The sequence below is a fragment of the Dipodomys ordii genome, unplaced genomic scaffold (assembly GCF_000151885.1).
Source record: "Dipodomys ordii isolate 6190 unplaced genomic scaffold, Dord_2.0 Scaffold52, whole genome shotgun sequence".
In the NCBI taxonomy this organism is placed as follows: Eukaryota; Metazoa; Chordata; class Mammalia; order Rodentia; family Heteromyidae; genus Dipodomys; species Dipodomys ordii.
In genome coordinates, this window is record NW_012267268.1 from 12,393,360 (window position 1) to 12,409,303 (window position 15,944).

The following is a 15,944-nucleotide window of genomic DNA, read 5'->3' on the forward strand; positions in this document are numbered from 1 at the left end:
CTAGCCTTGAGCTGAAGAGCTGAGGGACAGTGCCCAGACCCAGAGTTCAGGCCACACGACCGGACCCCCCCCCAAAAAAAAATCACAGAACAATACTGTGAAAATGTATTCTTAGATAGCATGTGATCAAGGTCACAATCTGTGTTCTTGGGTCTTGAACAGGCCTCAGGGTTGTCTACACAGAACCCTTCAGGGATCCCTTAGGGTAAGGATGGGCAGACCAACCCAGAAGCTTACGCTTGGAAAGAAGGTGACACAGACTGCAGACCTTGTACTCAGATGAGAAGAGGGTAAAATACTGCCTCCTTCATACTAAGGGTACTGAATAAGGTAGCAGCAGTTTAGTCCAAGTCCTGACCTGTGTAGATACAAATTCCATTAGGAATCAGCCTGATGGCTTTCCCTTACCGATGGAAGAAGTTTTTTGTTCAGATGCCCACCCAGCTGGGTTCACCTACCTCAGCACACTGGACTTTGGCAATATAGCCATTGTTTTGAAGCTCCATCCAGTTGGCTTCATAGAGTTTGGGCCCAATCAGAAAATTTAAGTCGACAATTTTGTCATCTTCCCGGACGAGAGTTGCAGTCAAACCTAACTTGCAGTGGGCCTGCACAATGGTGAGCACCCTTCGGAACATCTTGGCTGAGGAAACAAGGGAAACAGTCACACTGTCACCTTTTAATCTGTGAGGGCACCACACTCTGTCTTACAACTTAGCACTGGCCTGGTCAGCATGGACTTGAAACCTCAAGAGCTGGTTCCAGACAAGTGGGAATAATTCATCATGACTTTTAAATGTGTCCAAACAATGAGAAGAAATGACTTCAAGGAAGCATCAACTTAGCAAAGTCCAACATTCTCTTCAGAAGTACAGATGACAATGTGAAACACAATCAGACACAATATCGTACTGTGAATTATACGAAGAATTAACTCACCCTGAAACTTGTACCTATTTAAAAGGAATGAGGAACTAAAGGAGCCAGCTCTGCCCTGCTTTCTACCATCCTTCTAGAAACCAGGAAGAAAACAGAGCCCAAGGAAGCAAGAAAGCCAAGCACACGTTCTGCTCAAGCGGCTCTGCCCACAATATAAAATCCCCTCTCTAGACAGTACAACTTACTTTTTCTTCCTTAGTTATGGTATTACAAGTTTCTGATTTATCAAATAAACACATAAATATATATGAGATAGTGTGTATCATTCTGGGGCTTAAACTCAGGGACCAGGTGCTTTCCCTAAGCTTTTTTGTTCAAGGCTAGCACTCTACCACTTGAGCCAGAGCTCCATTTCTGGCTTTTTTGGTAGTTAACTGGAGATAAATGTCACACAGATTTTTTTTTCTTTTTATTAAATGTTTTTTATTGGGCTGGGAAGAAGGCTCAGTGGTAGAGCACTTGCCTTGCATGCCTGAGGCCCTGGGTTCGATTACTCAGCACCACATAAGCAAAATGAAAAAAGCCAGAAGTGGTGCTGTGGCTCAAGTGGTAGAGCGCTGAAGAGCTGAAGAGCTGAGGGACAGCACCCAGGCCCAGAGTTCAGGCCCCACGACTGGACCAAAAAAAAAAAAAAAAAAAGTTTTTTATTGTGAGAAAACTATACAGAGGGGTTACAATTACATGAGCAAGGTAATGAGTAAATTTCTTATCAAGCATTGTTGCCTCCTCCTCTGTTTTTACCCTACCATCCCTTCATCCAAGAAATAATGACATCCAAGTGGAGGATAAAGAAGTCAAAATGCACTTGACCACAAACCAAGATTCTAATAGAATAACAGAGTGTCTAACTCCAAGTAAAGTAGTTTTTCATTCCACATACTGAAGCTTAATTGCATCCTATGCAAACACAACAAAAAGATTACAGAAACTCATATAAACAAAAAAGGAATAAAACATCAAGGCCTCCTGATGTACTATATTGGCTCAAAAAAAATTTAAGACTGGGGTAACAATGCTTGATAGAAAATGTACTCATTACCTTACTTATGTAACATTAACCACTGTACAGTATCTTTACAATAAAAAATATTAAAAAAAAAATCCAAGATCCTAGATCAGGCTTCCTCTGTAAGCCTCTGTAATAGGCTTGGGAGCCAAAACAGTGGTTATACCAGCATAACACAGATCCCTATAGGAAAAATGCATGGTGTCCACCTGAAAACCAGCCACATCATTCCATTCACTATATCCACCACACAATGCCGCATGTAAATAACACATTCAAGGACTTGACTACTTGATGTTTTGAAAGAAAAGTGACTTTTTTATCAAAGTAGTTTGTTTCCTGTCAATCTTGTGAGAATTGTTTCTCTGAAAAGTTCCTGCTTTAGCCAGATAGATTGGCCCTTGTTAATTACATTTCAGTTATATCCTTTCCAGTTAGAAGCTCCTTGAATTTTAGTTATGTTCTGTTAGTTAAACCACATCCTTTTGCAGATTATGAACCTAAACTCAGCCAATGTGAGCATAAGAGCAGTCTGCTGTTTTAGGAATTAATAACAGAGCAGTTTGCCTGCTCTGTGAACTTGCTTGCCAGATTTTTGGTTGATGGCATACCCTTCTGCTAAAGTAAACTTAGCCTTGTAGAGTTCCTTTTGAGTTGGTGTCCTTATTCCTACATTACACCTCAACATACCAAGCTATTGATTTCTAACAACTTTTACACACCACTTCCTAGAACTGGAGGTGGTGTGTTGTAAACACTTAAGACTCTCTCCCCTGATCCCTCTATCAACATTAACCAACACTGTCCTCATGGAAACCACCACTGACATCTATCATCAGAGAAGAGTCTGTCTTCTTTAGGTTCATATAAATGGATTCATACAGTATATGTGTTTTGTTTATGCAAGTACTGGGGCTTGGACTCAGGGCTTCACACTCTTGCTTGGTATTTTTGCTCAAGGTGCTCTACCATGAGCCACATCTCCAATCCAGCATTCTGATGGTGTTGGAGAGAATTGTGGACTTTTCTGCCCAGGATGGCTTCAAATTGCAATCCTCCAGATTTCAGCCTCCTGAGTATTTAGGATTACAGGTGTGAGTCACCAGCACCTGGCACAGTATACACTTTGAGTGTATAGCTTGTGTTACCTGACAGTTAGCATTCAACATTTGTGTAATTATTCAGTGTCCTTCCACTTTATCTTCAGTGCTAAGCAAAGTGCCTAGAATCAGAAGATGCTCAATAAATATTTGCTAAAATAATGAGTGCAGTGCCATAGGAAACACTTAATAAAGCAAGCATATTACAGATATGTTTCTTAATAAAATGACCCGGAATCTTTTTAAGAGACTTGTAAAAGAACTCAGGTCCTCATACTTTCCCTCAAGCTTTTCTCAGCTTTTTCCACTCACAGTTGGCACTCTACCACTTGCGCTACACCTCCAGCATAAAGAGGGAGCACTGTACCTGATCCAGTGTGGTAAACGTTGTATAGTTAGGAAACATACTCTGACTTATTAGTATTTCCTCATTTAACATTAGTTTGGGGCTGGTTGAGAATTTCCAGGCTACAGGGCTTGTGAATTCATTCTCAGTTGTTATAACAAAATACCTGAGGCTGAAAGTCCAAGACTGTCTCCAACTATTTGATCTCTGGTGAAGGCCTCAAGGCACAAAGCACATGGCTAGTAAGAGTAAGAGCATGTGCAGAAGATATTCCTTGTCAAGACAGGAAGCCAGAGGAATTCAGGAGCTAGGTTTGCTCCTCTTGTAGAAACTCACTGGGGTCCCACAAGTACTTCATGAATATTCCTGAGGATGCTGCCTCCATAACCTAATCACCTTCCACTAGGTCCCACCTCCTAAAGGTCTCAGTACCGCCTATCACTGCCATACTTGGGGACCAAGCCTCCAGCTATGAACCCCAGCTTCTTTCATTCTATATCATGCCTCTGAGCTCACCCAAGCTGTGTATACATAAACTTATTTGTCCCTTTTTACTGCCTAGGAGTGCTCTAGTGTAGAGATGTACCTGTTTCTCCAGACCTCCATAATAGGCACGGGTATGTAGAACATACCAGTGGTGCCTAACCCCTGAATGTTCCATCAAGCCTGTCCCTCTATACTTTTCTTCATCTCAGTGAATGGCCACACCAACCTTCTCTGGTCAAACCAAAACCCTTGGCATCATCCTTCTCTTTTTCTCTCTGATCTCATACCCAACCTATCAGCTAAAGGTTTGTATTCTCTTCAGTCAGGTTACTTTTATCTTTACTTCATTCTCACTGATTCAGGCTTCATGCTAATATCTCACAAAAGCTCTTAGCATGCTCCATTACTCAGATGGCTTCCCACCCACAACTCCATCCTATCTCAGCTCAACTACTCTCTCTGAATTCCTCCCCTCTGGTTGCATGGCCACCTTGTACTGTCTGAATACATATTTTCCCATCAAAGGACCTGTTTCTACCTGTCCTGCTACAACCATTTCCAGGTATCTTCAGACACCCAAGGATGCTAGAAGAGCCATCATTACACAGCAAGATCCAGATGTTAGGGGCCATTTTCCCAATGATTTGAATATTCTGTAAGTTTCAGGGCAATCTCTATCAGCTTTTTTTTTTTTTTTTTTAAATCAGGACTCCTCCTTAATCTGTTTTATTAAGAAGTCTGTCTAGCCAGTCATGGTGACTTAAGCCCATAGTCCCAGCTACTCAAGAGGCTAAGGATCACTAGAGTTCAGAGACCAGCCTGGGCAACATACTTCCACTTCAAGAAAGAAAGGTAAGAGGAAGAGATAGAGGGAGCAAAGAAAAAGATGAAAGGTAGGGAAGGAGGGGACAAAAGAAAGATTTGCTGAAAATACTATGCAGCAACAAAAAGAAAAAACTACTGATGAATATTATGACATGGATGAACCACTGTGCAAAGTGAAAGAACCTAGACACAAGAAAACACATATTATATGAGTCTATTTATATAGCGATTTCTAGAAAAAGCAAATCTATGAAAGCAATTCAGTGGCTGACTAAGACTAGGGAGAAAAACAAGAGATTGACTGCAAATTGGTATACAAATGTTCTGCTGAGTTACAACATTCCATAAATTTACTAATATTACTTGGATTATACACTTAGAAGTGGGTGATTTTATGACACATAAATTATGTAAAGGTATTTTTTTAAGGAAAACTAATGGCTTACCTACAATAACCAAAGAAGTAGGGCTTATATTACATGTTGACCAAGACCTACAATTTAGCTTTTAAATAAAATACACTATTACAAGAGCTGCACAGTGATCCTAACCCAGTTTGACAGGACCATAAAAATGGATTAAAGGTAAAGTGCAATAGTAAGATGAGGCAGGTGCCGGTGGTTAATGCCTGTAATTCCTAGCTGCTGAGGAGGCTTAGATCTGAGAATCGAAGTTCAAAGCCAGCCTGGGCAGGAAAGTCCGCATGAGGTACTTATCTCCAATAAACCACCAGCAAACTAGGAGTGGCGCTGTGGCTCAAGTGGTAGAGCGCTAGCCTTGAGCTGAAGAGCTGAGGGACAGCACCCAGACCCAGCGTTCATGCCCCATGACTGACCAATAAATAAATAAATAATAAATAAAAACTACAACAATAAGATGAAAAGAAAACTTTCTAAGCTCTTAAGAGGAAGCTGTGAATATGTACATTTACCCACTACATAGCCCAACTCACCCATGCTTACAATTTAAAAGCTTTTCTCAGCGAATTTTGCTAGCCAGAAGACCTTCCTTGCAAACCAGTTTCCATCTCTACAATGAGCAACCAGTCTCTTTTCAGTCTCCTTACCTGGAATAGTATGCACTTCATCCAGTATCATGAGGCCCCACTCTTGGGTTTTGAGCCACTCCATGACCCGCTCAGCCTCCCAGGACCTTTTGGTGGTGTGGCCCAGCATGGAGTATGTACTGATTGCAATGGAGCAGCCTATGGGCTTGTCCTTGGCATCTGAGGTAAAGCGGCAGATCTGGCTGTCATCAATGGTAGACCACATCTTGAATTGGGCTTTCCACTGTTCTACAGATACGGCCGAGTTGCCAAGTACCAAACAACGTTTTCTGACAGTACATGCAGCAGTCACACCAACTAGGGATTTCCCAGCACCTAGATGAACCAAGAGCAATCCTATTCAAAGCCAGGTTTAAACACAGGATAGGGAAAGGCAGAATGATTCAACAGCACAGAAATCTGGGCTGGTAATGGTCCAAAGAGGATTTACTTTTCAGCCTTTCTTCTTTCTTGTTTGTAAGGAAATACTAGCTAGTGCTGCTCCCTTCTGTAGCTCCTTTCAGGCATTCCTATATATGGTGAAACTGCAAAAATGTCATTTTAAATATGGGCAAACTATAAGAGGAGCTTGACTGTGGTCTTCAAACAATAGTGCTTGGCATTGTATGCCTAGCATACATCCTGCATAAGAGGAACTTGGCAAAAGGCAGCTGTTAATTAAAAAAGCAAATAGGGCTCCGGGATGCATCCTATTGAAATTCTACAATCTTTTGAGTTTCCTACCATCTACTGTCTGAAGACTGAGGCGAAAGTAATTCCCTCAGATGAAGTTTATCTGGATTCATTGCATATTTATGTGGAAATGTCAGAGTGAAATCACACTTGTAAAACTAATATACAACAATGAAAAAAAGTTATAATTGAAAACCCACTCTTTAAAAAGTTAAACATCAATTTTTCCTTTATCATTAAAATAACTCAAATCTTTGGTTTGTGTACTTAGGAGACTTGTTCCAGAATGGGACGCCAAGGTGAGCCTGTTGTTGCTTCTGGCTAGAGCTGAGACTACTTAGGACAAGTGAAGATGGGAAGATACCAAAAGGACTGCCACTGCCCTTTCTCAGCCTTGTATATATACTCTCATAAACCCTCTAGAAACAAGCAAAGCTCCTGGGCTAAGGAACCACCACCCTAATTTCACAGACAAAGAACCTAATTCCCTGTGCCCAACAGTAACCCACCAGTGTAACTGTCCATCTCACAGCCTGAAGGTTTTTTTTACTACCTATATTACTTCCCAAGACTTAAGTTACTTAGCTGACCCATTTATAGAAGACTCTACCCTAGCTGAATGAGCGTCATTAAATCCCTCAGGCCTAGGCCAGGGACTACACAAAGTAAGCACTCAATAGTTGTTAAGTCAAGAATCCTGACCTTTTTCTGGAAAGAATCATGCCATTTTCTGGCAAGATGAGATTTTGAACATTATGCAGTAGGTAAGCAGAAGGCTGGCAGATCCAGACAAAGTAATCTGGATCACTCAGGATCCACTTACCACAAGGAAGAACAATGACTCCAGACCGTGCCCGCCCATTCCCAAACATCTTCCGCAGGCTCTTCTCCTGGTAGGGTCTGAGGACAGCTGTAGGTTTCAGGTCAATGTTGATATCGGGGTTGACAGAATCATTCCGGAAGTCATATTCTGCCAACAGAGGGTACTCCAGGTGGATGCAACGTTTCTGGAGTTCCTCAATCATTTCCTGAGGGATCAGCATGAAGACTTTATAATCTTAAACTCCAAAGCATGCTCAGAAACAATGTACACTCTAAGATACTGGCATTTTATCTAGATGAATATAATTTCAGATCTTGCTTGTTAGGACGTAGGTTAAAGCACAAAAAAGTAACTCAAACTAGCAACACTGTCAAAGTGAACTCAGTTTTAGAACCTGTGTATGTGTATATGCACATGCGTGCACATGCCAAACCTAGTGCTTGAACTGAGGATCTGGGCACTATTCCAGAGCTTTTGTGCTCAAGGTTGCACTCTTAACACTTAAGCCACACCTCCAGTTCCACCTTTTCGATGTTCAATTGGAGGTAGGAGTCTATTGGACTTTCCTACCCAGGCTGGTTTTGAATCAGGATCCTGAGATCTCAGACTCCTGAATAGCTAGGATTTAAAGGCACTGGTGCCTGGCTTTTGACCCTGTTTCTCGTATTCCCAAGGAGATTGTGGAACCCAGATATCTAACTTGAGGAAAAAAGACATTTCTCCATCTGGAAGAATGGTACAATGGCCCACAGTGAAAAGAGACAACAACCGAGGAACCAACAGGGATCCTTCCTTACACAGATTACATAGATTCACTAACCTGCTTGACTTCAAATGACACTATTTGTGTCTCTTCTTCTTCTTCCTCATCCTTATCCATTTGCTCATAGAAGTCAAACAGGTCTGTGGGGATGTCAGATTTACCCTGTGGATCTGTCGCTTGGGAAGTTGAAGGCCCACTGCTGCCATCTGCACTTTTAGAAATCTGTAAGAGAAAAGAAGGATTCTGGACATGCACACATTTAACACTGTTGTTTCCAAGCAAGACCACAAGTTGCAAGGTCTACTAGATTGCCAGTGCTGGGTTAAAAGAGAGATGAAATCCCAAATGCCCAAACTCCCAATGACCCAGAAGCCCACGCACAGCAGATTTGCTTGTGAAAGTCTCAGTGATGAGTTCAGTGGCCTCCCCCTCAGCATTCCTCAGGCGGCATTCCCGGATCACGGGGTCTTGAAGAAGATGTTGGATGACATCCGGGTGGGAGCTTTCAACAAAGTACCTACAAGGGGTGAGGAAGGAAGTACCTACTGACCAGCGCAACATTTCCAGCAGATTACACCACTCACTTGATCAGACTGTCTTGAATAAGCATCCCATAACAGCTCTCCCCACTTGACTGCCTTATTAGAGATAGGGGTTATAAGCCATGACATAACATATGAGGTATGAGCAACATCATTTTAGAGTCAAGGCAGCAGGACCTGAGCTTGGCTTCAGGTAGGGGAAACACAGTGACTAGTGAATACATTTCTTACTTGAATCACATTTCTTGTTCCTCTGAATGTGCTAGCATAGAGCTGACAGTCCTGTCCATAACTATTCCTCCCACCTGGTGTGCACAGGATGAAAGTGCCTTGGGACAGGACTGTCATATAATCTTACCTGTTGTGCTTCAGGACCAGTTTGACTTTTCCATAGCTGACAGTACATAACTGCAACAACAAATAGGCAAAATTAGCAACATTCACTCTTTGTCGTATCTTATGTCCCAATCAAGTGAAGAGCTGAGTTTACGTTACAAAAATCCAACGTACACTCACATCTACCCAAACATAGCTTTTCCCACTGGTTTCTGCTTCTTGGAAGCAAATTTTTTCTGTCTAGCTTATTCTTATTCTCATCTCTTAAATTGTAAAACATATCTTAAAATACCTTGTGTTTCCCATTTCCCTTTCTATGCTCTCAGCCTACACCCAGTTCTGGAGGCCCCTTCTGCCACACCAGTATTACTACAGCTCCCAGCACACACTGGGCACAGAGCGTGTGCTCAGTAGCAATTTGCTGCATAAATAAAATGTAGTTTCCTAGCTTTGCCACCAATGTTCCTATTTTTCTACATAAAATGTAAGGGAATGAATGAACCCAAGACCAGGTCCACTGAACAACATCTTGGTCCTTTCTTATTTAATTTTATTTTGAGACAGTATCTTCTTGCCCAGTCTGACCTCAAACTCATAATCGTCCTGCCTTAGCCTCCTGAGAAGCTGGGATTATGGATAAGTACCACTGTCTATAGCTTCTTGATGGTAAGGAGCTTAAATTCTCTCAGGATCCCAATCTTCTGGAAGGAATCCCATAGGGGTTGTATATTGGTCATGAACACTTGACACTCAGACCATCAGAGCATTGTCTCAACACTTAAAGTCCCTGTAGACAGTTCTAGCCAAGACTGGGCCCAGCCCAAGTGCTGAGGCAGGCTCATTCTGGGAGAGGTGTTCTCTCCACATAAGAAAAGAGAACTGAGCCAGGCGCCAGTGGCTCACGACTGTAATCCTAGCTACTCAGGAGGCTGAGATCTGAGGATCGAGGTTCAAAGACAGCCTGGGCAGGAAAGTCCGTGAAACTCCTATCTCCAATTCACCACCAGAAAACTGGAAATGGCGCTGTGGCTCAAGTGGTAGGGGGCTAGCCTTGAGCTGAAGAGTTGAAGGACAGTGCTCAGGCCCAGAGTTCAAGCCCCACGACCAACAAAAAAAGAAAAGAGAACTGTCTCTAAAGCTGCTGCCAGCTTCTCTTCTCTGGCATCAATGCCTGTGGCACTTTTCTGTCACTCTAGATTTGGAATCTAAATCAGAGTTCCTTTAGGTTAGCCATAGGCAACAAAAGCCATTGTGCCATCTCTTCTGAAGAGTTAGGCATTCATCTATGTTCAATTACTGCTCACACAGAAGGCTCTTCACTGAACAATCTAAAGGTCTTTTTCACCTTCCCTAATGGAAGTCATTGACTCTGGGTCTCAGGTATTTAATTGCCTGCTACAAAGCCTACACAGACTGATGATTTAAGCGATAAAGATTTATTTTCCCAGAGTTATAGAGCCCAGAAGCCCACAATCAAGGTACTAACAGATTCGGTTTCTGCTGAGTGTTTCCTGGCTTGTGGATGGTTACCTTCTCACTTTGTACTCCATTATCAAGACACAAGGAGAGCTTTCTGTTTTTTCACAGTAAGGACACTACACTAATACTATTAGATGAAGACCTCACTCTGATGGCCTTTTAAGTCTTACAAAATGTATCATACTAGGGTTTAAGTTTTCAAAATAAAACTTAGGGTTAATCATCATCTCCCATTTGGGGCTGTTTTCACAAATAACTCTCACTATAATGGACCTTTCCTTCACTGTATTAGCAGCCAAGGTTGGGAGAAGCTAATGGGAAGCATGGCCTCATGGCCTCAGCCACAGCTGTATCCAGGGGAGTAGCAGTTGGGTCATCGGTTATGCAACCCACAAGAGATATGAACAAATGAAGATCTGTGAATTTAGACCATGTGTATACACCACTTGTCCCCACCATTATCACATTACCATGGCAGTCAGAATAGCTAGGCTCACCCCCACTTGCCTTAATAAATTGAATAATTCCATCTGGAACTCCAGTCTTGCTGAGCTTTCTGAGATACTCAGTGATATCACTGGTTTGCAGCCCAACACTGACAGCTGCATACAGGGAGTAGGCAGTTAGTTTGTACTCATGCACATGGGTTGGACGACAAACTGGTTCTGCAATAGCCACCAGGAAATCTTGAGCATATTTGTAAACTGGAGAGAAGGCTTCCAAGAAGATATGGCCATCGGGAGCCTGATAAATACCAAATGAACATAACAGACAAGAAATTAATGAGCTACTTCTAACTACATAGGAGGCTGAGATCTGAGGATAATAGTTCAAAGCCAGCCAGGGCAGGACAGTTCCTGAGACTCTTATCTCCAATTAATTACACAAAAAAGAGCTGGAAGCCAGCATCTGTGGCTCATGCCTGTAATCCTACTCAAGAGGCTGAGATCTGAGAATTGCAGTTCGAAGCCAGCTCAGGCAGAAAAGTCCCCACGAGACTCCAACTAATCACTCAAAAACCAGAAGTGGCCCTGTGGCTCAAGTGGTGGAGTGCTAGCCACGTGCAAAACAGCCCCAGAGTGGGTCATAAAATACATAGAAATTAATGATCCATAAAGACTATCAGATCCCCATTATCATGGTCAAAAAAAAAAAAGAGAAGCTGCTCAACACCAAAAATGATGTGCAACCAATCCTCCAAATAACCACAGGTTGTTACTTTAATCAGATATAGAGGAGTAAGGGGAAAACAGAAGGAAAGTTTTCCGAAGTTTTTAAAGTTGAGCAAAAGCTAGTTACCAAATACATGTCTTCCACTCAAATTCCCACCCAAAAGCCAGAAGTGGAACTGTGCCCGAAGTGTCCCGTGATTCCCCTGAGAATGCTCGGGGGTGGGCTTGCCCTCCAGCTTCCTCTGGCCAGCTTACCACCCAGAGGGGCCTGGAGGCGTGGTCGTCCTTCAGGGGCATCTGCACCCTGTAGTCCTTGGCTCCATATTCGTCCACTTTGGTGCCGGACTCATCCACTTGCTTGCCGGCGGCCGAGGGCACCGCCTCCTGAGATTCGTTCCCAGGGGCGTCGTCGTCGTCTTCCTCCTCATCCTCATGGTGCCTCTTCTTGGACTTCTTCTTGTCTGCGGACGGACACAGGAGTGAAGCCCACAGCCAGCCATTCCACCAGCGCCGCGGGCCACAGTGCCGGGCGTACAAACCAAGCCCGGTATCGCTCCTCCTCCCCCCCCCCCCACCGTCCCGCACAGAACCCGCAAGCGTGTGGGGAGATCACAGCGCGCCCTCTCACCGCGGTCTCTTTTGCCCATGATAAGCGACTACAGCAACTCAGCCCGAGCACACGGCGCCGCCAGAAAACTGCGGCGGGTACTCTCAGAACCACTTCCTGTTTTCACCGGAAGCTAGGCACCACGCCGGAAATTCTGCCTCCAACCCTAATCCGGGGTGGGTAGGCGGGGCGAGCTGGAGGCCGGTGGTGCGCTTGAGCGTTCCTTCTCCGGAAGTCCCATCCCTTCTCCGGAAGTCCCGTCCTTTCTCCGGAAGTCCTGTCCCTTTCCCTCTAATGGTAACCGAGATCTTCTCTTCCGACGGGCAGCTTTAGCAGCTGCGACGATAGAACAGCGGGCGAGTGAAAGGTTCATACTCTTGGAACTTAAATTCTTTTCATTTTGAGTTGTCGGCAGTAAACAATATGGTATTAAGTTCTCTAAGAGAAAATACGCTGGCAGTGCCATTCTTTGTGTGTTATTGTAAAGATACTGTACAGAAGGTTTACAGTCACATGAGTGAGGTAATGAGTGTGTTTCCCGTCGAGCATTGTTACCTCTCCCCCCCCCCCAATCCCAGGTTGTAAAGTTCGTTTTCAACATAGCGGCTTGTGTATCTCAATGGGTCATTCTGGGTCCTTGTTTCAGCGTTTTGTTATTTCCCTCCCCAAATTAGAAAAATGTGTATACAAGATGCAGGGCACCGGAATCAAAGACAGTGACAACAGGCGTTCTTAATAGAATGGTTCTGGAAGTGGAGATATGGCTTGAGTTAGTTGAATGAAAAACCCAGAGTGTGAGGCCCTGAGTTCAGGCCTCAATGTAGGCACAAGGGTAATAAATGTCGCTGGGTCCGTGTAACCTCAGATATTCAGGAGTCTAGGATCTGAAGGTTGCAGTTCAGTTAAGTCCACCAGACTTGTAGCTCCAATTAGACATCAAAAGGCCGGAATTGGAACTATGGCTCACGTAGCATAGCACCCCTCTTGAGCAAAACAAACAAAAAACTCAGAGACAATACCCAGGCTCTGAAGTCAAAGACTGCTACACAAACACACAATAATTAATAATAATACAGGGATCCTCCCTGAAAGTTGAACCAAATTCTGAAGAAAGAGGCCATTGTCCTGTGTCAACACCAAATCAGAGAACCTTCAGATTTTATTACGAAATTGAAAAATCACTGGAGACTCTTGAGCAGAAAAATGACTACTCGTCAAGTACTCCACCAAGAGCTATTTTTTGGGGGGGAGGGAAGGGCAGTCTTGAGACTTGAACTCAGGGCACTGTCATTGAGATCTTTTTGCTCAAGGCTAACAATCTGCCACTTGAGCCACAGTGCCACTTCTAGCTTTTTAGTGTGTATGTGGCACCATGGAATCAAACCCAGGATCTCATGCATGCTAGGCAAGCACTCTACCACTAAGCCATATTCCCAGCCCCCATGAGCTAATTTTATCTTTTGTCTATCTTTTGATTTTCTGTTTATTTTGTGTATGTATATATTTTTTTCTTTTTAGTACTGTGCTTTGACCTCAGAGCCTTACATTTGCTAGACAAGTATTCTACCATATGTGCCACACCTCCAGCCCATTTGTTTTACTTTTCAGATATGATCTTACATTTAGGCCAGGCTGGCCTCAGACCAGGGTCTTCTTGCCTACACCTGTAAAGCTAGAATTACAGATACAGACTACTATGCCTAGCTTGTTGAGATGAGGTCTTCAACTTTTGGAGGGACTAGACTTTCTAGAACCATGATTTTCCCTGCTCTGACTCCTGAATATTACAGAAATGTACCCACATCCAGCACTGTGCTTATTTCTGTGAATAGTCGTTTTTTATAAGCATGAAGTTATTACTTGGACATTTGATTTTATTACCTTCGAAATTTTGTTCACTCATTAATATTTAAAATTAATATTTAATAATGTTCCATTGTATGACAATGTCATAATTTACTTAGCTGAATCCTAATTTGGAAGCATTTGTACAGTTCTGGTTTATCCAGTTGTAAGTATCTGTCTGATGAATTGGATAAAAATCTTTACAAATTAAATTGTTTTAAGGCAAATCCTAGGAAATGGAAATACTGAGTTTCAACATAAGGCCTTTTCCTAAACTCTTGCCAAAAACCTGATTAATCTGGAAGGACTGATGAGGAAGGATGGATAACACTTTTATGATTAAAAGATTATTGTAGCCTGGCACAAGTAGCTCACACCTGTAATCCTAGCTACTCAGGAGGCTGAGATCTGAGGACTGTGATTCAAAACCAGCCCAAGCAGGAAAGTCCATGACACCCTTATCTCCAATAAACTACTCAGAAAGTGGTTCTATGGCTCAAGTGATAGAGCACTAGCCTTGAGAAAAGAAGCTCAGAGACTGCTGTCAGGCCCAGAGTTCAAGGACCAGAAAAAACCATATTGTACACTAAGCAAAAACACTTACATTTATCGTAAGTTTTATATATGCAAAAATACTATCTACTCATAATACCATCATTCAGAGAATCAACCTTTCAATATTTTGTCCAGTTTAAAAAACAAAAGGATCATTTGTACATCTTACATAATTTATTTTCTTTCAGTTAATAATATTGGTTGAATACAACTTCTTTAACCAATTACTGTGGTGGTTAATTTTATGTATCAGGTTGGTCAGGTTATGTTGGGTTAAACACTAGCTATTCGTGTAAAGGTTTTTCTTAAATAGGATTGACATTTACAATAAACTGAAAGCAGATTATTTTCAGTAATATCAATGGGCCTCATCCAATCAGTTCAAGGATTTAAGGGCAAAAAGAGTTTCCCAGTGACTATGGAATTCTGTCTCTAGGCTACAACACATAAGGCCTGCCTCGTTTCTATCTTGCAACTTTTTTATTTTTATTTTTTGCCAGTCCTGGGGCTTGAATTCAGGGCTTAGGCTCTGTTCCTGATCCTCTCTGTGCTCAAGGCTAGTGCTCTAACCACCTGAGCCACAGTGCCAATTCTGGCCTTTTCTGTTTATGTGGTACTGAGAAATTGAACCCAGGGATTCAAGCATGCTAGGCAAGCACTCTACCACTAAGCCACATTCCCAGCCCCAAGAATGCAACTCTTGCCTGATTTCCTGACTTGCTAGCTCCCACAATTGTGTGGATCACTTTTTTCAAGTGTCTTGCTTCCTTTCTCATTGGAGATGTCTATTTCTTGTTGATTTATTTTGAAAACCCTGAGTATTCAGATAGTACAGGAAAATACGGTGCTGTTGCTAGAAATACCTAAAAATGTTGAAGGAGTTTGGAACTGAGTATAGAGAAGAGGCTGAACTTTGAAGGGACAGAATTGTTGCCTGTATCAATTATTAAGTAGAAATATATAATTCAATATGATTGGAGTGCTTCAGATGGAAATGAGGCATCTGTTCTTATTAGAAAGGGTTTTTTTTTAAACTGTAAAATAGTAGACAACATGCCTGAAATTGTAAGGTTTTTTTTCTCCCCCCAGTCCTGGGCTTGATGAAGTCAGGGCTGTCCCTCAGCTTTTTACTCAAGGCTAGAACTCTACCAGTTGAGCCACAGAGCCACTTCTGGCCTTTTGTGTTTATGTAGTACTGAGGATTCCAACTTAGGGCTTCATGCATACTAGGTAAGCACTCTACCACTAAGCCACATTGCCAACCTGAATTTGTCTTTTTAAGTACAGTTCTACACACACACACACGCAATTTTTTTTAAAGCAGCAACAAATATTACAGGGTGAACTGTGTTCCACTGAGTAGAAAGTATGAATTGTAAATG

At 42.6% G+C, this 15,944-nt stretch overlaps 1 protein-coding gene across 2 annotated transcripts in view; it reads right to left on the bottom strand.

Moving 5' to 3' along the window:
* The window catches only part of Ercc3 (excision repair cross-complementation group 3), a 35,724-nt gene extending 23,452 nt beyond the window's left edge, over window positions 1-12,272 (bottom strand). For both annotated transcript variants that reach the window (XM_013020702.1, XM_013020701.1), the window contains exons 1-9: window positions 12,184-12,272; window positions 11,811-12,016; window positions 10,891-11,127; window positions 8,927-8,976; window positions 8,408-8,543; window positions 8,084-8,248; window positions 7,264-7,468; window positions 5,769-6,083; window positions 459-643 (exon numbers count right to left, since the gene is read on the bottom strand). In XM_013020702.1, the coding sequence (XP_012876156.1) occupies window positions 459-643; window positions 5,769-6,083; window positions 7,264-7,468; window positions 8,084-8,248; window positions 8,408-8,543; window positions 8,927-8,976; window positions 10,891-11,127; window positions 11,811-12,016; window positions 12,184-12,202 (1,518 nt within the window). In that variant the 5' untranslated portion in view covers window positions 12,203-12,272. The remainder of the gene's footprint in view (window positions 1-458; window positions 644-5,768; window positions 6,084-7,263; window positions 7,469-8,083; window positions 8,249-8,407; window positions 8,544-8,926; window positions 8,977-10,890; window positions 11,128-11,810; window positions 12,017-12,183) is intronic.
* Window positions 12,273-15,944: the final 3,672 nt, after the last annotated feature.